Raw genomic sequence first — 21816 nt, forward strand, 5'->3', positions numbered from 1 at the left:
GTCCCAGCTGTCTAATCTCAGCATTCAAACTGCAAAGCTTGTGAAGAAAACGTCACACCTTTTTTTTTTTTTTTTTTTTTAAATCCAGTCTTTATAAATTCTTTTTTTAACATTTAAAAATGGCTGGGCTTCATTCTCCCAAAAATATTGAAGCAATGTTATGCCAATTACATCTATAATAATAGTAATATTTCTGCTCTCTCTCTGATAAATATATATATATATGTTAATACAATTTAGGTGTTTAGTGAATAAGCCACTTGGTGTGTTTTTAATTTGTGGGCTCTGGTTCCAGGTGCACTCCTCCTTCTTTACTTACAGAATGAAAGTTTCGTAGCCTGCGATAAGATATTATTTTTCAATGAAATGGCTTTCGGTGCTTATGTAAGGCTCATCTCTGTAAAATGTGGCATTTACTGAAGTCAAATCATTTTTTTCAGAAAATCTCAAGGAGGTACATGCTATTATGTGACAGCAGCAACTCCAGCTGTATTAGTATATAATAAAAACATGTCAAGTATTCTTGTATGAGAAAATCTAGGGATTCTATATCTATTGTAATGGACGCCATTCTGTCTTGAAAAACATGCATTGTGTATCTGAAGGGATATCTTTGATACAATTTATGTGACATTCGTAATAATGTGTGCTCAATATGATATATCATGGAAGATATTTTTCTAAATATATTTGAAACTGGTATTTTGGTTTAATGGATTTCTGTTCTTTGTCTTAGAAGATGTGATGTATACGATAATGCAATGATATTCTGGCTATGAATTCTGGTCAAAATCATCAGACAAAAGTCTAAAAAATTGTTTCTGTTTAACCACTCGGTCCGAAAATTAAAAACAAAATTTCAGATAGTCAACTTTCGACCAATTGGTGTTTCAGCTTGTCCAGATTTCATTAACAGAAAAAGATTCAGGCAAACAAATCAGACCAACCAAAATGTATATTATGTATATATTCTGCATTACATTGATCGTAGCATTTTACCACCATTTGGTTTACAGACCAAGTACTGAAAGGTAACCAGTAAGCGGGAAAGAGGATGAGCTGTAAAAAAATGATATTGTTATATATAGTTTTATATTGTATATATATATTGTTATATATAGTTTTATATTGAATATATAGTGTTATATATAGTTATATATTGTATATATAGTTATATATTGCTATATATTGTTATATATAGTTTTATATTGTATATAAAACTAAAAAAAAAGCACGGATTTAGATCTACACGGCATTTTTTTGTCTGATTACTACAAGGCTAAAATGATCCCTCGAGGCTTTAGATTACTCAATATACCCACCATAGGGAGGCTTAAGGCCACTGTATGCAGGGATTGGACCCATGTACTCAACAGGGCCTCACTAGATCTCATGCTTATAGCTATCAAAGACGTGAAGTCAGACTTGGCGGATGTTAAGCGCAATATAGTAGAATTGGAAACAGAACATTCAGTACTATTTGCCTCTAGTGAGGGCACCAAGATACAACAGCAGCTCAGAACAGAAGTACTTAAATATAAAACTGAGTTGGTGAGATTTAAGAAACAAAAGTTTGAAAGAGTACAGCAGGACTATCACGATCATCGCGTATACCGATGGCTTGCAGGTGATCGTCCGCCTAGACCTAGAAGGTTTAGGAAGAGAATTGTGCGCCCTAACATCCCTACGGTGGACATTACATCAGGGGAGTCAGCATCTGAGAGTGACGTACAATCGGATCCCATTCCTTTTTTAGGAAAGACGGGCACAGGTACTATGACCAGAAGCAGAAACCGAGGAGACGAAGACACAGGATCAGGAGAGGCCGCAAGACTAAATAAGGCGCCCAAGGGGAAACCCCCGCTCAGGAGGTAAACCCCATCTTCAATCTCTCCCGCAGACCCCTCAGCTCAATTGAAATAAATGTTCTAAGCAAAGGGCTGTCGTTTATACCAACTTGTGGCCCCAACAAGTTTAAATGGAGTACAGAATTATTTCAATTTGGGAGACAAATGAGACTGAAGGAGTTTTTTCAAAATGCTTCCACACAACAGTCATCGATGGTTGACTCAGGAACTGGTAGATTCAGGACACGCTCCACCTTTGATCCGCACAGCACCAAACATACGATCAAAACTTTTTTATCTTCCACGGCCAAGATGTCCCAGGAAATTTTTTCACGCAGACTCAAATTACAGCACAATATTACCAAACAAGAGTGGTTGCTCCTTAGAGAACTATCCAATGACTCCACAATAGTCATCCGTCCTGCGGATAAGGGAGGCGGTATCGTCCTGATGGACTATGGATACTACTCCGAGGATCTGAAAAAACAGCTGATGGATACTGACACATATTCTCAATTACAGGGAGATCCCACGGAAGACATACAAAAGAAACTTTTGGACATATTGGAGATGTCTTTAAGGGCCGGATACATAGACCTAGATCTAGATCAATTTTTGAACAAAACCCACCCCCGCACTCCGGTGATATACAGTATTCCTAAAATACACAAAAATGCACAGAGACCACCTGGGAGACCTATTGTCTCAGCCATTGATGGCATACTTGAACCCGTTGCACAGTGGCTAGATTTTATTTTCAAAAATCCAGTTGAAGCCCTTTACACCTGTGTCAAAGACACTCAGTCTCTATTACAACAACTCAGAGCATTGGAGTTTGGAGATACCATACCGATTTTTATTACCATGGATGTATACAATCTATACACAGTCATTCCACACATAGATGGGGTAGAGGCGATGCGGCAAGTATTATGCAACACATCACTGTATCAAGGCCCCCCTATAGAAGCTGCACTGGAGCTATTACTGTTTATTTTGAATAATAACTACTTCAGATTTGAAGATAAGTGGTACCTACAGACAGCGGGAACCTCCATGGGTTCGGCAGTGGCACCAAGATACGCGAATGCATACATGTATATGTATGAAATACAACATATACTCACCCCTTATGCAGGATCAATAATGGGGTACTACCGCTACATTGATGATCTCCTCATAATTTGGAACGGTACGGTAGATCAAGCTCAGAACATGGTGGACTCACTGAATCAATTATCCACACCAATCAGGTTCACCTCTAATATCAGTGAACATTCAGTTCAATATTTGGATTTGGAATTATCCTATGGAACAAATGGAGTCGAGTATACTTTGTTTTCAAAACCAACCGACAGAAACACCCTGTTGCATGCTCAGAGTGCACACCCGTGGGCCTTGAAAAAATCTATACCCAAGGCGCAATATCAGAGGGTTATACGGAATAACTCAAATATGGAGACAGCAGAGATACAACTGAAATCAATGACCCAGAAGTTCGTGAATAGAGGTTATGAAGATAGAGTGCTGCAAGAAGCACTCATCCAAGCCAGGTCAGCCCCAAGTAAGGATAAGGCTCACTCCTCACAACGTATGGTGTTCCCATTGACGTTTCATAACTGTGCAGACAAGGTTACAGCACTAATTAAGGACAACTGGAAGATGGTTTCAACTGATGATTCATTGCCAAAGATTTTTAAGGAACCGCCAATGATCTGTTACAGGAGAAATCAAAACTTACGTGACATTTTGGTTCATACAGACCCTGTGGACAGTTACACTAAGACATTGAAGTCCAACATACGCGGTAGCGTACGATGTCTCGGGTGCGTGACTTGCGGACATATGATCCCATCTAAGAGGTTTAGCCATCCCCACACTAATAAAATGTATGACATCAGGTATACCATTACCTGTAAGACTCCCTATGTCATCTATAAGCTCATGTGCCCTTGTGGGCTTTTTTATGTGGGCAAGACGGAAACCCCCATATGTGAACGCATACGTGGCCACAGGTCAAGCATCAGGCTGGCCTATCGAGATGGCCAATCTGACAAACCGGTGGCCAAACATTTTCTGGAGAAAGCACATCCATTATCCTCACTCAAATTTGTGAGTATAGACCATGTACCTTGCCCTAAAAGGGGTGGTAACAGGGGTCGGATGCTGCTCCAAAAAGAAGCATTTTGGATTTATCAGTTGGGTACCATGGCTCCTAAAGGGCTAAATGAGAACATCCCATATTTTGCATTTATTTAACTCCTATAGTTTGCATTTATTCAACTCCTATAGTATGTACCATTTTTACAGTGTATTATATGTTTTCTATTATTATGTTAGGCCTTGTGATTTATAGTGTACTCGGGTACTTGTCTTCTTCATATAGAGAAACAGTTTATTGGTTATTATGAGACTTGTTTTGTAAAAAAATTTTTTGTCACATATCTATAGTGCAGACACTAGGGTTGTATACCCCTACACTGTAACAGGTGTTAGCTGCACGGGTGATAATTTTTTAGGGGTATTTACACCTTTATGTCTTTAGATAATATCTGATATTATGATCTGCATTAGAGCAGCACATACACTAATCACACCTCACTTGAGGTACATATACCTTTAAATTTTCGAGGTTATCCAGCATCTTTTTATTTATGTTCTGCAATAGCACGGAACACACTGTACTTTTTATTATAACCACACATGTTTAATAACATCCACCATATGTACATTTAGACAGCAGTCCTCTGGCATAAAGCTGTCATGATTATGCAGTCTCCTCTTTCACCATATCCCAGTTTAAACGGCATTTGCCGGACATACTATGTTGCTTAGCAACAGCACATACAATCTACGTAATAGGACGCATCACGTGCACGTAAAATGGGTGGTGCTTAAGCGGGAATGCGCGCGCAGACCCGGAAGGGCTACTGCACACGGCTGATACGGTTTCACTTCACCTGGGTGAGTTTTATCAATTAGATTTTCCTATATATTGTCGGTATTTTACTTTTGTATTTATTGTTTGTTACCCTGAGGAAAGTCCCGAGCTGGGACTGAAACGTTGGTCTCTCTTTTAACTTTTTTTCAATAAAATTTGGACTTTTACAAGACCGGTGAGCGGCAGTCTTTTGCAGGAATATGTCGATTGGAGTTCATGCCAGGCACCCGGCGTATTGGATACACTAGAAAGCGTGAGTGCGGGGGATTTTTCAAGTTTTTTGTTTAGTGTTATATATAGTTATATATTGTATATATATAGTATATATAGTTATATATTGTTATATATAGTATATATAGTTATATATTGATATATAGTGTTATATATAGTTCTATATTGTATATATATTCAATATATAAAGAATAATATTTATTTTACTACGTCTCCTTTTTTCCCTCTATTGATCTGTGAATACAATCAACATACTTGGTCATTGTCTAAGACAGTTGTTCCATGATTAATCTATATGGCTGTTTGGAAATTTGTGTGGCCCAAATTTGGACATATTGCAGTTCATAACGAAACAAATCTCCAAGTTTTGCAGACTTAGTACCTTCCAGCACATTCACTCAATTACACATCGGTATCAGGTAGAGGTACCTTCTTCAGATAATAGCAAGGTCAATACAGCCATGGTTTAGCTGACCATACTGGTGGTTATTGTAGACACACATGATAACTGCAAGAATGACTTTATATTTGAGACTGTGTACTGAAACTCCCATATTGTGAGTTTAAAGTCATAGCTGAAGTACCCGAGGTCATGTATTACTCATCCTACACTCCCCCTAAAGTCTCCAAACTCTGGTTTACGATTTGATGTTTCAAGGTCCAATGATTTAATTATCGAGGACCAGCCCCTGTTACACTGATTAGCTGCACTTTAGTCCTTTAACTTTATATAGACGTTGGAGAATAGGATCATTAACTGTCATTAACTGCAGTTCTAGAAAGTATTGACCCCAAAATGAAAATGTTGTAATGGTGTAAAGGGTTAGAATAAGGCATGAGTTGGATAGCAATAAGCCGCAGCGTACAGAAATGAAAGTAATCTTCCGAGCCGGCTAATAATGTGCACTCTAGTATCACAGATGCTTTACAATATAATGTCCTTGAAGATCCTGACTACAAGCTCTATCCCTCTCCACATTCCAGCTGAAGCCAGCTGACAGGGAGGAGCAGAACAGGACTCGTTCACATTGTTATTTTCCGACATTCATGAAATGCCGTTTTAACCTTTTTGTTAGTTTATGTTTCTGTACATAAAGACAAAATAACATGATATTCCAACAAGTTCCTTTGTTCTTAAATGCTTGTGAAACAGAATGTATTCATTAAATCTATGACTATTTTACTATCTATTGTGAAGCAGTTGCATTAAAGGGACACCATAGACATAAAACATTTCAGCTTGTTTTATGTGTCTGAAGCCTGTCACATTCAGGATAGTTTGCCCACTTTTATATTTGGAGCAGAAACACTTCCATGGCTGTCCATCAGAAAGCCTGAGGTATTTTCTCCCCCCTCATTTAGCTCCAAAGAGCTAACAGAAGCAGGAGATGTATTGTGGTAGCAATGACGATTATTGTCACAGGACCATCATATTCTTGTTTAGTGGGAAGTCCCAATGGAGTTAAAAAGGGACAATTTTATAATCCTCAAAATACAAATCCAGAAAATAATAAGAAAACTATCAACTAAATAATACCAACATGTTTTTTCTCAGACGTGAACATGTAGTAACATAAAACAGGCCCTTTTTCCCTTTTCTCTTTTGGCCAGACATTTATCTGATTTTCATGGTAAGCTTCTGAAACATTATCTGCTGCTGTTACAGAGAAAGGGGGCAAGAGAGAGTACCTAATGACAATTCCACCTGATTAGCTCTCTTCCTGTTAAAGGGACACTGTAGAAACTGTAAACACTCCATCCCATTGAAGTGGTTATAGTGTCTATTGAGTCCCCTGGTGCCATCCTTCCATTCAGGTTAAAACTGTTTTTATTGTTTTTATGGTAAAAAAAAACAGCAGCCGATCCCCCCTGTCCTGTTTGGGCTAATGAAGAAGCATTAGTCTGAGAAGCATTGGACTGTGATTGACTGGTCATTGTAGCCAAACATGACAACCGTTATTTATACATTAGAATGTCCTTTGCTGGTATGAATTGGTATGGATAGAAGGAAGTGTGTAATCTCTGTCTTAGTCACATCTCCAGTAGGGCCTGGACTCTGGGTTGCCATGGATCCTTATTTAGTGTTACACTGCTTGGGAATGGTTTAACATTGAATAAGGGACAGCACCAAGGAACTCTAGGCATTATAACCATGAAATGGTTATAGGGCCTACACTGTCCCTTTAGGTACCAGTATATATGTTGTGGAGTGGTAAGTACTGGTACCACTGGATTCACACATTTACAGTTTTCATTTAGACAAGAGAAGCAAGCACTTCCATATCCTATACAATCCAGAAAGGTACCTGAAGAAGAGTCAATACTCCATGTACTTTCTCTCTCTCTCTCTCTCTCTCTCTCTCTCTCTATATATATATATATATATATATATATATATATATATATACTCTATTTACTCTCTATATATATATATATACTCTATATACTCTCTAGACATCTGCAATTCTTTTTGTTCTGACATGCTTATGAATGTCCGACGTGTAGAAGTCCCGAAACTAAAGTTCTGAAGTGACAAAGTTCAGTAGTTCGGAAGTGCCGAAGCTCTGAAGTGCCGAAGTGCTTCGGAATTCTGAAAAGTGGCAAAACAAGAGAGAGAGGGGGAATATTATGTGAATGATGACAGGAATCTTAACCAATAAGCAAATTCCTTTTGTGCATTGTAATGCTTGCTTGTCCAATCCGGTTTCACTATTCTCTGCCCAATTAAACGAGCAATTGACATGTGCAATTCGTTTAGTTCCAAATGTAAATTCTTACGAATTTAATGCCATTTGGACATTCAAAAGCTTACAAATGTCTGAAGTGCCGAAGTTCCGAAGTGACGACATTCGGCAGTTCTGAAATGCCAAAACAAACTGAATGCCATTGGTCCGAATTGCCGAAGCAGATACATTTTTTTATTTACCAGAATTTCCGAACCAAAATATTTTTTTGCCTATGCGCATCCCTAATACTCTCTATATATATACTCTACATACACCCTTGAATCCAATAACGTCAGCTGAAATCCCATGATGTGTACATGCATAAGATTTGTATTGTTCTCAAAGTTTCAGGAGCAGCAAAGATGGCCAAATTATTTGATACCAAACTCATCTTTACATTAGATTAATGTTTATATATGTCATGTTAAACTCAATGTCACAGAGTGGATTATCATGAAGCTTTCTTTCTAATGCAAAACATACACAACAACACTAATATTTAAAGGTGCAGCTTCCCTTTCTGAAGCATAAATACATTCCCATTTCAATGAACATGGCCACATGTCAATCATACTGCCAGATTAAATTGTAACCAAATTAAGCATCTTAAGGGCTATTACATCGATTTATCACATAGTCTGCAAGCCAATTAAATTATTCTTTAAATAAGGAAAAGCCAGTTGAGAGGGCAATGGGAAAATAACTCGTTCCTTGCATTTTCAATGCGCCAGAAACCCAGTTTCAGTCTCGCTCTGCAGCTGAGTTGCTTCATTTGACCTCCAGATTCAAAATGACTTGTGGATTTTGTGCCATGCTGAGATCTGAAATATGTAGGTAACCTGCTGACTGCAAGACTTCAGGGCAAAGACGTGAGTGTTTTCTAGCTTGGTTCCTTTATAAAAATTGCTTCTGTGTTGGGGAAAAAAAACTAAGAAATTGCACTTGTTCATTTCTGATGTACACTTGAACCTCACAGAAATGAGAGGGCAGATGCTGTCTCACTGAACATCTAAAGCAGAAACAGGAAGATTAAATCTGAAAAGTAGAGCAAAAATAAACTGTGTTCCCACGGGGAAGAGGACTGTACACTTATTCAAAAATACACACATATTTTCTAATACATATCTCAAGGTGTAGATCTTTTTTTGTGTGCAGATTTATTTATTCTTTAATTTCCACCATATACAGATAACTGGTGAAGTGGTAGCTATCAATATCACCTTTGCATTAGGGTCAGCTACTTGTTAGTAGGTACCTGTCAAGACAAATATAACGTTATCTTAAATGATAGAGAATCATATTTCATCTCTACAATTGAGCTATCAAAGTTGCTAGCAAATGTCTAGACTTTTTTTTACATCAGAGGTTAAAAATCAGCCTTTTATCCTCCTCTCAATCAGTTCAGACTGTGCCGAACCTGTGCCAATTGGCACAGAGATAAGAAAGCTGTGCTCTGCATGTCTGTTATAAGGAAAATCCTCCTCTGAACATCACTCATATTTGAATTCAGTATGAAGGAAAGCATTGCCTGCAAAAGGAAAGCAGGCTCTGTGCAAGTAGCAGCACGGGAAGAGGAGAGAAACAATCTGAGAATGGAAGGTGACAACAGATCCAACAAAAAGTGTGGGGACTTTTACCTTTTATGGGAAGCAAGTCTGAACTTCCCAAACAGGACTATGCAGGAGAGGTGTGTCTTACAGTAAGTGTGACACCCTCTGAAAACATGACTGATGTTGTCAGTAGGAGGCAGAATCATTTAATTGTAAAAGAAGAGTCAAGCCAGATGGTTAGAAAACTACAAACCTATATCTGTCATGACAAGTTTACTTTAATGCAAACAATGTAGTTGAACGATGAAATAAGTAATTGTGACTCAATATATAAATCCTACAGACAGGTTTAGATGTTGTCTGATGAAATACAAGTATGGGAAGATAGAATATAAAGTTGATCTTTTGGATGTTAATGAACTATCATCTCTAGAGTAAAAAAAAAAAAAGGGTGCACTAAACAAAAATATTTAATGAGTGTCAGTTCTGTAGGCAAAACCTCAAAACAGACATGCAGAAAATGTGTTAGAAATGTTGTGAATTAATGTATCAACCATGTCACAAAATATTCAGATTATCAGAAAAAATAAAAATTTAAGTTTCTCCTAGGTACAACACACTAAGCAATATAAGCACGACAGCTTATTAATTTGGTTATGGTGCCCTGGGTATTGTACCACACTGGTTTTGCATGATTTGCTAGTACTTACAGTTCTACCCTCTGCGTAGGCACAACTAATGTGGAAGTAAATCTCTACATTAGCCCATCCAACTTTTGGGGACAATGAAGCCCACAGTGCCTCCAGTGCTTTCAGGATCATTTTTATCCAAAGCCGAGCATTTGAGATTCTGCTGCTTAGAGTAACTCTTTAACGTGTGTGCCCCAGTGTGAGTGATAAAAATTCTGTCTTTTATTTAGAGCAAAAAAAAAATGTAAAGGTTCTAAAAATAGAACAAATGCCACTGATATAATGCTCCGGTAGATTATTTTAATTTCGAACTTTGCTTTATAATTGCTTTTCATGTAAATATCTGCTGTTCTTTCTATACACAGAAGAGAGACAGAGTGAATTCTATTATGCTATACCAGTGGATAGGACACAGTGTGTGTGTGTGTATAATTGATAGGTGTTCTTTATGTCTTGAGGTTAGCATCTAAGTAAAGCAGAGTTTTCTCTCTGTCTATGTTTTAAAGGGACTCTGACAGCACTTACCTGATCCTCTGCCCCTTGGTATGATCTCATTAAAGAGGTGGGTGGATTACTTCTGTAACACCCACCTCTGGTCTGCCTATGCTCCCCCGTCTATTCACTGATTTGTCCTGTTTGGGGACGCTTCCTCAAGCAGGACGAACCTCCTCCTTGATGCTTTGTTGCCAGCATGCCATCAACTCTATTCTCCCTATCCAACGGTAGCAGCATAGGCTAGGGAGTTACCATAGCAACTGCAGTGCATGCGCTGTGTTTGCAATGGGTGGAGATCAGAAGGATCACCTATTTTTAAATAGGTTTTTCCCCCAATCTAAACATTTGCTAGCACTATGTATAGATGAAATTTGATGATCTTACTTTTGTGCATGAAAGACGCCCTTTTAAAGATATTTTTTTACAATCTATCAATAATAGAAATAGCAAATACCTCTATTTAGCAGCTGTAGTACATGACTATACGAGTTAATTCCACATAGAACGTGCACGTTAAGATCTATTTACTTGCAGCCATCAGATCTGTTACTCCAGCATGGACTGCAAAGGAGACAATCGACTCCTCCACCCCAAAGAGAGCAGTCCATCTCCATAAGTTCTATTAAAAAGCATAATAAAAGTGTGGAATCTCTTTTTCCCTCAATATTAAACAAGTAAAGCATGTCAAACAGCCTCCTCTCTTATTTCCTTCTCTTTTATAGCTATTGTTGGAAGCAGTCTGTAGACTGTACACACACACACAAAAAATAATAAAATTAATAATTTGGACAATTGTTTACCCTATATTTTAAACATAACCATCATCTTTCATTTTAGTTATATATTGATGATACACACTGACTTGCTATAAAAAAATATTTTGTGCAGTTTCAGAAGTACAACCTGTCAACCTACACATCTTCCCTCCTTGTGTGATATCACAACAAATTAATCTAGAATTTCCCTGAAAAATTGGATATGGTATGAATCAAATAAACTTTATCATGATTTAGGAATTATTTATTTGTTAGGTTTGGGCATTCAAGACTAATATTGATTATTTTCCTAATGCAATATTTAGAGTGCCAAGATCTCAGAAGATGAGATAGAACAGGACTTCACTCCATTTATACCTCAATTCCAAGTTTTTTGTTTTTTTTAAATAATATCGCAAGTTCTATTTTTTTTTTTCAGGGCAAACGATTCTGGATTTCTAAACTTTAAGGAGCACTTGCCAGTTTCTCAGATTGTGATCTCTGATACTAACAGATCAGGTTCAGAAGCAGCCTTTACCGTTGGACCTTTACGCTGCAGCGGTGACAGTAAGTATCGCAGCAGACATTTAAACCAACTTTATATCAATATAATATATATTCTTATAATATAAATGGATTGGCAGTTTCTCATCAAAAATTTTAATGAGAAAGACTATGGCTTGGATATTTTGATGGAGCAAGCACAAAGACATAATGGATGAAAGCAGTGAGTGGAGTGTGGCTTTTCAAACGACAATGATTTAATATTTTTGGATAAACATTTGCAATGTTTTTTGTTTGTTTTTAAAGGGACACTCCAGGCACCCAGACCACTTCTGCTCATTGGAGTGGTCTGGGTGCCAACTCCCACTACCCTTAACCCTGCAAGTGTAATTATTGCAGTTTTTCATAAACTGCAATAATTACATTGCAGGGTTAACTCCACCTCTAGTGGCTGTCTACTAGACAGCCACTAGAGGTTACTTCCTAGTTTCTGATTTTTCAATGCTTTCCTATGGGGACACGTAATGCGCATGCACGGCATTTCCGCGCATGCGCATTAGGTCTCCTCGGCCGGTGGGCGAGATTAGTCTCGCCCACCGGCCGACGTAATCACAAAGAGGAGCGTCACGGAGGCGGAGACAGCGGCGAGGGACATCGCCGCTGTCCCAGGTAAGTCACTGAAGGGGTTTTCACCCCTTCAGTAACCGGGGATTGGGGGTGGGAGGGAGAGGGACCCTCCAGTGCCAGAAAAACAGATCGTTTTTCTGGCACTGGAGTTTCCCTTTAATATCAAAAAGTATATCATATATTAAAAAAAAGTGTAATTCTCTTCTTGATGTTCTCAAGCCTGTCCTCAAAGGCACAATATTAGTCCATATTTTGTCACCACTGACACTGAATTTTGAAATGCCTAAATCATAGACTGTTGCATTGAGTCTGTCTAGACGGAAACCACTGTTTTAGGTGGCTGATGGTAAATCATGCCCATTTGTGACCTTTATTTCCCAAATGATGAATGAATATCATAGAAACTGTAGTTTACAAACATCTGCTGTGTCATGGTTAGATATGCTAGTTTGGACAGAAGTCCAACTCCAGTAATACTTGTTTATTATTGCTTACAACTGTCATAAATATAAAGTCAATGTTGCCAAAAGAATATTCTCACGGTTACTTTTACGAACCTTTGGCTGTCAAACCGAGTAAAGTAAAACATCATTTCTGGTTTAAAAAAAAAAACATGTTGTGATCTGCAGGAAGCTTCTGGAATGCAGCAACGTTCAACACAATGGCATCTTACTTGTATTTCCCCACCTTCCATGCCGAGTTCAGTGCTGATATCTCCTTCTTCTTCAAAACCACCAGTCCGTCAGGCGTGTTCCTGGAAAACCTTGGGATCAAATCAGATTTCATAAGGGTTGAACTACTCTGTAAGTATGGCACAATGTTTTATTTAATAACTGGGAAATCTAAAAGAACAATAGAGTGCAGCTCTTATACTGTTAAATAGTTACATTATATTTAATTATTAAAAAAACAAAAAACAAAAAAGGAATGACAAAAATGGCTGGAGGTCAAAGCCCCTGAATATATAAACTCAGCAACTTTTCAGTTCACAGCTTCATCTCCCCAAAATAATTGAGTTGTCACTTTGTATTTTTATGAAAATAAAATTATATGAAATGCCTTACACCATGGGCACCCTTTGGTTCATTTATGTTTCCAGATTCTTTTTTATCTTCACCAGGGTGATAATTGTCATTAATATTCATTAGGGAATGTCCTTGTTTCAGATGATAAATGAACTATACCTAAGGATCTGTAAATATTTAGTTGGAACATTCTAAGAGATAATTACTATGCAATCATAACATTTAGTTTTTTACTTAATTTCTGACAAAGCACTATAATTCCCTACATTTGATGAGCCATTTGATTTCTAAGATGACAACTGGACTAGAATTTCTTAATGATGAGTTCCATTCTTCTATCGTTATGCAATTAGCACAATTACAATGTTTCTATGATATTTGTGGACGTCATTGTAAAATAAATGTTTTCAGAATATTTGTGGACATTGTTCTAAAACACAAAGGGTGATAATCTTTAGTTTTATTTTAAAATGAATAGTTTCTTATGCTAAACAATGAAGATCCCCTCTTCAACGTGCACACTTGCTCATACACACAACATTTTGCATACACAGGCTTGACATAATTTTCACATTGAAAACAAAATTAAGTGAAAAAACAACTAGCATTCCCCTCCATTCTGTATCTATACTCCATGTTCCTGAGTTGTTGATATTGATGAACATTAGTATGTAGACACATGGGAGAATCTGTTGATAGTCTGATGAGAGGTGCAATCCATGGTGAACAATGCATAGAAATAGTTGAAAGATTACGGTAATGGGTGACACTAGAGATTGTGGTGTTAAGCCCTATTCTTAAAATTGTGCATAGTGCTGTGACAAGGCTGATACAGTGTGATGAGAAGTGCTGCAGCTGATGTTTGGACTACACTTTCCATAAACCACTGCTGGACCACCACTATGTGATGATAACTTGTTAACTATGATTTGCAAGATAATTTGGGGGGTTGTCGATCTGTTAGTAACTTTCCTCATCAAGCCAGCTTGAGGAATAGAGGAAACAAATATCTAGAGGCCATTAAATATAAACCAGGAACGTTCTGGACCTGGTTTGTACAGCTGGTGCCTAAATTAATTATTGTATAGGCAGTGGAGTTTACCAATATACACAACATTGAAAATATTGCTTAGAGCAACACTGTTTCATCGTACAATTATAATAGAATCTTGGCATTCATCCCCCCTCTAGTGTGGGCAATGAATTTTACTATGTGCCCATTCATTCAAAGTAGTCTGACCAAATGTGGATAATAAACAGTTATTAGGGTCATAAATCACAATCTTGCCAATGAAGAAGAGGCAAATTTAAGAGCTGAAACATATCAGAGAAACACAGGCCTGAATTTGAAAACTAATTAAGGTGCAAAAGCTTGTTAAATAATTAAAGAAATATCATTGTCCTCGTACTCAGAATTTGCCTCCTTTGTAACAAATTTTAAAAGTGAATAGCAGTTTGACATTAATATATATACATTATCCCTTCCCAAACTTTCTCTAAAGCATTTTTTTTTTATCTGTCTAGTAAAATACGACTCCACTGCCAAGGTTTCTTTGTAATATCTCAAACAATGAATGCAATAAAATTGAATCCGGAGGCCTTTGAAGTCATTAAACAAATGATACATTTCATGGAGGCTAATCACTTTGTAATGAGCTTTGATATAATGTTAATTGCACATCAAAGTCCAATTGAATTGTTTTTCATTTTGTGCAGACATAAACATTTTAAATAAAACAAACATCTATAAATGACAGATTTAATTATTAGTTGCAATGATTACAAAAAAAAGCAGTTTGGAGGAAAACAACCAAGTAAATTTTTTTTATTTTATTTTTTTAAAACTTGAAGAACTTTTAAGTATTCTGCTTAACTTCCGCCTGTAATTAGTAGATTTTGGTTTTATGTGCTACATGCAGATGGTCCTATTGCCTGAAGGTCTGATCAGAGACAAATCTCTACAGATGAGTTGCCCGGAAGCAAACTGGTCACTTAGCAGATGCATGGACTCAGAATAAATGTTGTCACAATCCCATGGAAATCTGCCTAACCTAATGATTAGTGTAACAGCTTATATACGAAGTACATTCAATTTGTTTGGCTGAGACTATCATATTTCATTACAACCTTCTGCTGGAAAAACCTGGTGTGTGTATCATCCACACTATATTAATTAAATCTATACTCGTGTCATTGGAAACAGAGGGAGAAAATACATCACAATGTGTACGATTACTGGAAGACATAAACTAATAATATATTGAGCCATATATATCGAGTAAAAACTGGAGTAACTCCTGCTCAACATGCTACATTTGGAACAATAACCCTATTTATGCCTAATTATGAGATATTTCTATATATTTTTGAATATGGTACAAACAGAACGAGAGTAAAGTAGAATCACAAACTATACACTCCGGCTGCAGCTAAATTCAATTTATACACCGGACCAGAAACACAGGCAGTGTTAAAACAAGGGCAATTTATTATCACATTAGGAAAGGTTTGGCTTAAAGGGACACCATAGCCAGCAGAACCATTGCAGCTTAATGTAGTTTTTCTTGGGTCTATAGCCTGTGCATGAAGACTGAGCACTGTAAACTATGCCTTTTCAGAGGAAAGGCAGTGTTCTCATTGCTGTCAAGTAACACCTCTAGGTGCTGTCACTCAGATGACCACTAGAGGTGCTTCATAGCATTTTGAAATACGCCTAATAAATTAGTGCAAGCAGGCAGTTCTCATGTTTTGGGGTTTAAATGGTTGTTTATTTTCAATAATTATAATGCAAAACAGATAACATGACTATTTACAAATATGGCTGCTGAATGAGGGTGTACAAATAGATTGAAATAATTAATCTGGAGAGAGCAGGAATATTTCAGTATTACTAATTGGTTCTCCTCAGCCAGTCTCTTAGTCATTTACTTTACTTCCAGTGTGTTTGTTTTTGAGACCCACTCTAATACACTAAGGAGAATTTAATTTAAGATGTATTTTTTACAACTTGTTGATTTGATCTTGATGATGCTGGTGCAAGTCAGATTTGAACTTTTCACAATAATTCAAAATCTAAACTTAAAATGAAAATGCTGATGCTATGTGTTACCAGGGAGTTGCTACTTACTAGATCAGTGTCCTCTTTGTCACAACTCCAAAATTGGTCCCATTGCCATTTCAGTGAGTTTCCAGTGGTAAGAAAAAGGCACATCATATAGACCGGGCAGCAGGTAACATTCCATAGTTAGTTTTTTTGTTGCTGTCTTCAAAGATCCCCTTGAAGATAAAAAAAAAATGCCAATTAAGATTTTATACACATTATATTTTAAGATTGAATTATACTAAAGTGGAATTATATGTCACTGTGCTCATTTTTCTATTTGTGAATGGGTGACCACATTAATGCCATACATATTACTTGGGTTAGTAACAAACTGAAGATAAGAATAACTTGTCTAGACTATAGGTTATCTTGCCAAACTCAAATGCTCCTATATCTTTGTACATACAAATAACAAGTGATAATTTACTCCTGGACACCTGACCAATATCTTATGTTCACCCTTTACTGAAGAAAATTAGATTAATTTCCAATGATATTTATTTGTACAGTCTAGTATTTTAAAAATAAGTAGTTACGCCATCACAATTGCCATCATTAATTTGTTTTGCACCACCCTATCAATATGCACTTTTCCGTAATACAGTATGTAGTTTAATATTGTTCCAAACACATTTTGCTCACAGGGTTCTACTGCTAGACTAAGCTATTTCATTATTTTTTCAGGAACTTTCATTAATTGTTGTAGTTAAGTTTGTCATTTTTTTGAAGAGTAATTTGCATCCCTTTCTTTAGTGCTTTATTCCTTGATGATCATAAGCAACTCATCTGAAGAACCTTTCTTTAAAGCTTTGTGCATAACATAGATTGGTCATCTCTGTCTTGCTTTGATTGAGTTTGAGAAGACCAAATCTAGTCTAGTGGCAACTCCCCAGCCCATGATGTAGTTGAGCTAAATTATCTCAGTTTGTACCAATACACTATATATTAAATACTCAAATTAAAATATTGTCCATATGGTAGAAATAGAGTTTCCACAATTTACACCTTCAATAGCAAACATTAATATTCAAGAGTTCCTTACCTGAAGATCCTTACCTTACCTGAAGGGCCCAATAAGGCAGCATTTATTAAGCAACATGTCTTTAGATCAGTTTGTATATAACGGGCACTGACGTCTACCAAAAGAAACAGAGTATAAACTGAGGATTAGTTACAGAAAATGACATCAGCTTGATTTTGGCAAAGCGTGCGTTGTAAACACAATGAAAAATAATTGTGACGGATTTAAATAATAACCTTTCAGAACTCAGAGCAGCAGGATTATGTAATAAGCATAGTGTAACAAATGATGCGGGCTCTGAACAGATTCATCATATGATTCCTTCTGTGTAGGAGGAAAACACTTTTACTTAAAGCGGCACTGTTATGCCCAACTTACCTTTCTTTCATCGATTCCTCTTCTCTCCCTCTGTCAGGATCTGTTCTTCATTTCTTCCTGTCTGCTCTAGTTTTCTTTAAAACATAAGACAAAGTAGGGACTACTTTGCCTTATGGAGGTTTCCTACGCCTGACCAGCTATGACCAGCGGAGGAGCAAAGTGTGCTTTGTTTCCGGTGATCAAAGCGATTTTCCCACAATTCTCACCTTTGATCCGTGATCTCGCGATGCTTCCTGTCAGTATTCCAGAACATTCTGTCACTTAGACAGAACGCCGCGAAACTACCAAATTTTTGTCCTAACAGAATTAGAACTGTTCCTCCATTCGTGTTAGGACGCAATTCGGGACGTTGTTTGGATCAGAATTTCATTCTAATGAAACTCCAATCCTAATTGTGCCGCAACTGCATCTTGCAGCCGTTTAGTAGATAACTCCCTAATTCCCACGGTATCACGAAGCTATCTACCAAAAGGCCTAAATTGGTCTTTCTGCCAAATTTACTAATACTTTACTAATAGTAAAGATTACTTAGTAATAGTAAATTCTGCCCCTACTCGCTATACCTCTAGTAGGGGGATGTCTAGTAAACAGTGAGTAGGCAGTAGCCTAGTGTCCCCTCTCCCGAGCCCCCACCCGTGCCGCGCGAATGGGGGCTATTAAACTGAATGGGGGACCTTTTGCTCCTGCCCGGCCCCCACTCCTGAGCGGTGGGTGGGGGCCCTAAATAACAATAAGGGGGGACCTAATGTCCTCCCCCTGACCCCACCCCAGAGCGACAAGTGGGGGCCTTAAATAAAAATGGGGGGGACCTATTGTCCCTTCTGGCCCCCACCCATGAGTCATAAATAAAAATGTTAACTCCCCCCAAGGTGACTAGGGGTCCCCAAGCCCCTAGTCCCCATCCATCCAAAACATTTTTAGAAACCGCTACCTATTCCCCTCACCCTAAAAATAGTGAGGGGGGAACAATAGAACTAAACCCCTGTAAATAAAAATAACTTTCCATTTGATATTTTCGTTTTTCTAAAATCTTATTTTTTTCAGCCCCCAAAAAGGCCAAATAAAAGTCCATAATACCCGTCGCACTTTGAAAATAAAATAAAAAACCTGAGCGCAAAAAAACAGACAAAAAAAAAAAACAGACGCTCTAAAAAATTATCCATCTTAACCCATGGAGGGAACGGTGCAGAATGAGCTTTGCATGGCGGGGAAAGGCTTATAAAGCCTTCCCACGCCCTGCAATTAGGCTCAGAGCTCTCTGATTGGTTGGTTTAAGCCAACCAATCAGAGTGCTCTGACAGGTAAATGAAGAGACTGACAGGTAAGTCTCTAAATTTACCTGTCATAGCACTCTAAATGGGTGGCTTGAAATCCAACCAATCAGAGTGCTCTGTGCCATTTTACACAGCATGGGAAAGTTATTTGGAATTTTTCCATGCTTTGTAATTTGACTCATAACTCTCTTATTGGTTGTTTGATAGCAAACAATGAGAGTGTTGTTATGAGTCAAATTACACAGCATGGGAAAATTCCAAAAGTGGAGTGAAACTTGTTGCTAAAATGTCAGAAATCTATACAAAGCAATTGTTTTGTGTTTTGCTGCTACTGTAAAATCAGTCACATGCAGGCACATACAGACATACACAGTCACTCACACATTCACAGTCAAACACATGCACAGAAACACAAAGACACATATAAACCTTAACCACAAATGCACTTTCACATTCAATAGGGTATACAGACCACATTGTAACATACACAAATATATACAGTAACACACATTTACACACACAGTCCCACATATACAGATATATGGTTAATTACCTGAATTTACATACATAACCAGTGACACTTACTGATTCACATACATAACACGTACATAACCACACCACACCAACATTGTGAGCTATGAGTTTGGAAAGGGGCTTATCAGCCTGGCATCAATACATGAGAGGGTGACTGATAGCCTCCATGCTGGCCCCACACACAGAACACATACAGAAAGAGTGCTGCTGGAGCCCTTTCTGCATGGCACTAGTGCTCTCAGCACAGCAAGATTGCATCTAATGATGTGTTCACACTGTGCTGAATGGGAACAACTCCTCAGCTGTTACACTCCAGAAAATGAACACCAGACAGTTGGACAGGGCTCTGAATTAGGGATTATCCCCATAAAGCAAAACACCTGGGAGGCCTCTAACCAGGCACTCACTGACACATGCATGCATACATAACAATGCTTACTCACTGACACATACATACTTACATGACAGGGCACACACTGACACATGCTTACATAATTGGGCACACACTGACACACAACACTTACATAACTGGGCACATACACTGACACATATACTTACATAACAGGGCACACACATTGATACACACACACTTACATAACTGGGAAACACTTACATACCTAGTCACAAACACTAACACTTACATAAATGTGCCCACTCACTGACACATACACACTTACATAACTGGGCACATACACTGGCACACACACTTACATAACTGGGCACAATCACTGACACATACACTTACATAACTGGGAAAATTTACTGGCACATACACTTACATACCTAGTCACTAACACATATACTTACATAACTGTGCCCACTCACTGACACATACACACTTACATAACTGGGCACATACACTGGCACATATACTTACATAACTGGGCACATGCACTAGCACACACACTTACATAACTGGGCACATACACTGACACATACACACTTACATAACTGGGCACATACACTGACACATACACTTACATACCTGTGCCCACTCATTGACACATACACACTTGCATAACTTGGTACACACTGACACACACACACATACTTAATCAGCACACAAACATAATCAGCACACCCACTGAGACACGCACACATACGTAACTATGTAAACACACTGAATTATGTACAAATACATAACTAGGCACACTCACTGACTTGTGTACATATGCATCACAAACTCTCCTATAACTACACAACTAAGTACAATAGTTTAGATCCTAGAATGTTTCTATGGCATTCCCCAATGATTTCCCATGGAATTTTCCACTGTTTATTCACATGCCAATTTCCATATGTTCCTGTGCCAACATCTTCTGCAGATTTCCATATAATTTCACCTGCTTATTGTACAAGCCTCACTTGTGCTGCCCTGTACCAGATAAGCCTATTGTTTGATTTCCATTTCCCTGTGTTTCCATGACAGTTTCCATTGTGTTCTTTCTTGTAATTTCCCTAGTATGGTTCCAATCTTTTTGGCTTTCTTGTATGCCAACCTCCCACTGTGTTTCCTCTACACGTTAAACATGCAATTCCCAATCACATGAAGGAAAACGAAGTATGTATCTAATACATGTCTGACCGTAGTTTAACATTGTTAATATTTACATAATAATAATAATAATTTTCAGGTTTTGATTACTAGGCAGGACAGTTCATATTCCTGCATTCTTGCAATGAAATATATTTATAACATGCTGAGAAAATACTCTTTGTGTTATACTTCCTGAAGATTGTCGCGATTAAGCACCCCAGGAGTAGTAAAACAGAGCTTCGGTTCCAAAGATAATGTTTAATGCATGGCTGATGTCTTGGGGAGCAGCAGAGTTTGAGTATTCTCTCTCATGTACAGTCTTTTAGTCTTGTGATATCACATCCAGACAACCTCCATCTGGAGGACCAAGAGGAAGCAGTCACTAACATCTAGGTCCATGTTTGAGAAGCAGCTCCCAATGTAAACTTAAATAAAAGTACTAGTGTTCTGTTATTGATAATGAATACCAAATTCATATAGCAATCTAGCCTGACCAGGCTACATTGTATTGTATGGTAGCACAGCAGTCAAATTGCCACATTTGTACTGCAACATAATGGTATCTCCTATCTCTATATG

At 37.8% G+C, this 21816-nt stretch overlaps 1 protein-coding gene across 1 annotated transcript in view; it reads left to right on the forward strand.

The window, feature by feature from the left end:
- CNTNAP5 (contactin associated protein family member 5) overlaps window positions 1-21816 on the forward strand; it is a 355606-nt gene that overhangs the window by 281925 nt on the left and 51865 nt on the right. The window contains exons 15-16 of the mRNA XM_063429233.1: window positions 11674-11801; window positions 12995-13168. Of these exons, the coding sequence (XP_063285303.1) occupies window positions 11674-11801; window positions 12995-13168 (302 nt within the window). The remainder of the gene's footprint in view (window positions 1-11673; window positions 11802-12994; window positions 13169-21816) is intronic.

The sequence above is a fragment of the Pelobates fuscus genome, chromosome 8 (genome assembly GCF_036172605.1).
Source record: "Pelobates fuscus isolate aPelFus1 chromosome 8, aPelFus1.pri, whole genome shotgun sequence".
In the NCBI taxonomy this organism is placed as follows: domain Eukaryota; kingdom Metazoa; phylum Chordata; class Amphibia; order Anura; family Pelobatidae; genus Pelobates; species Pelobates fuscus.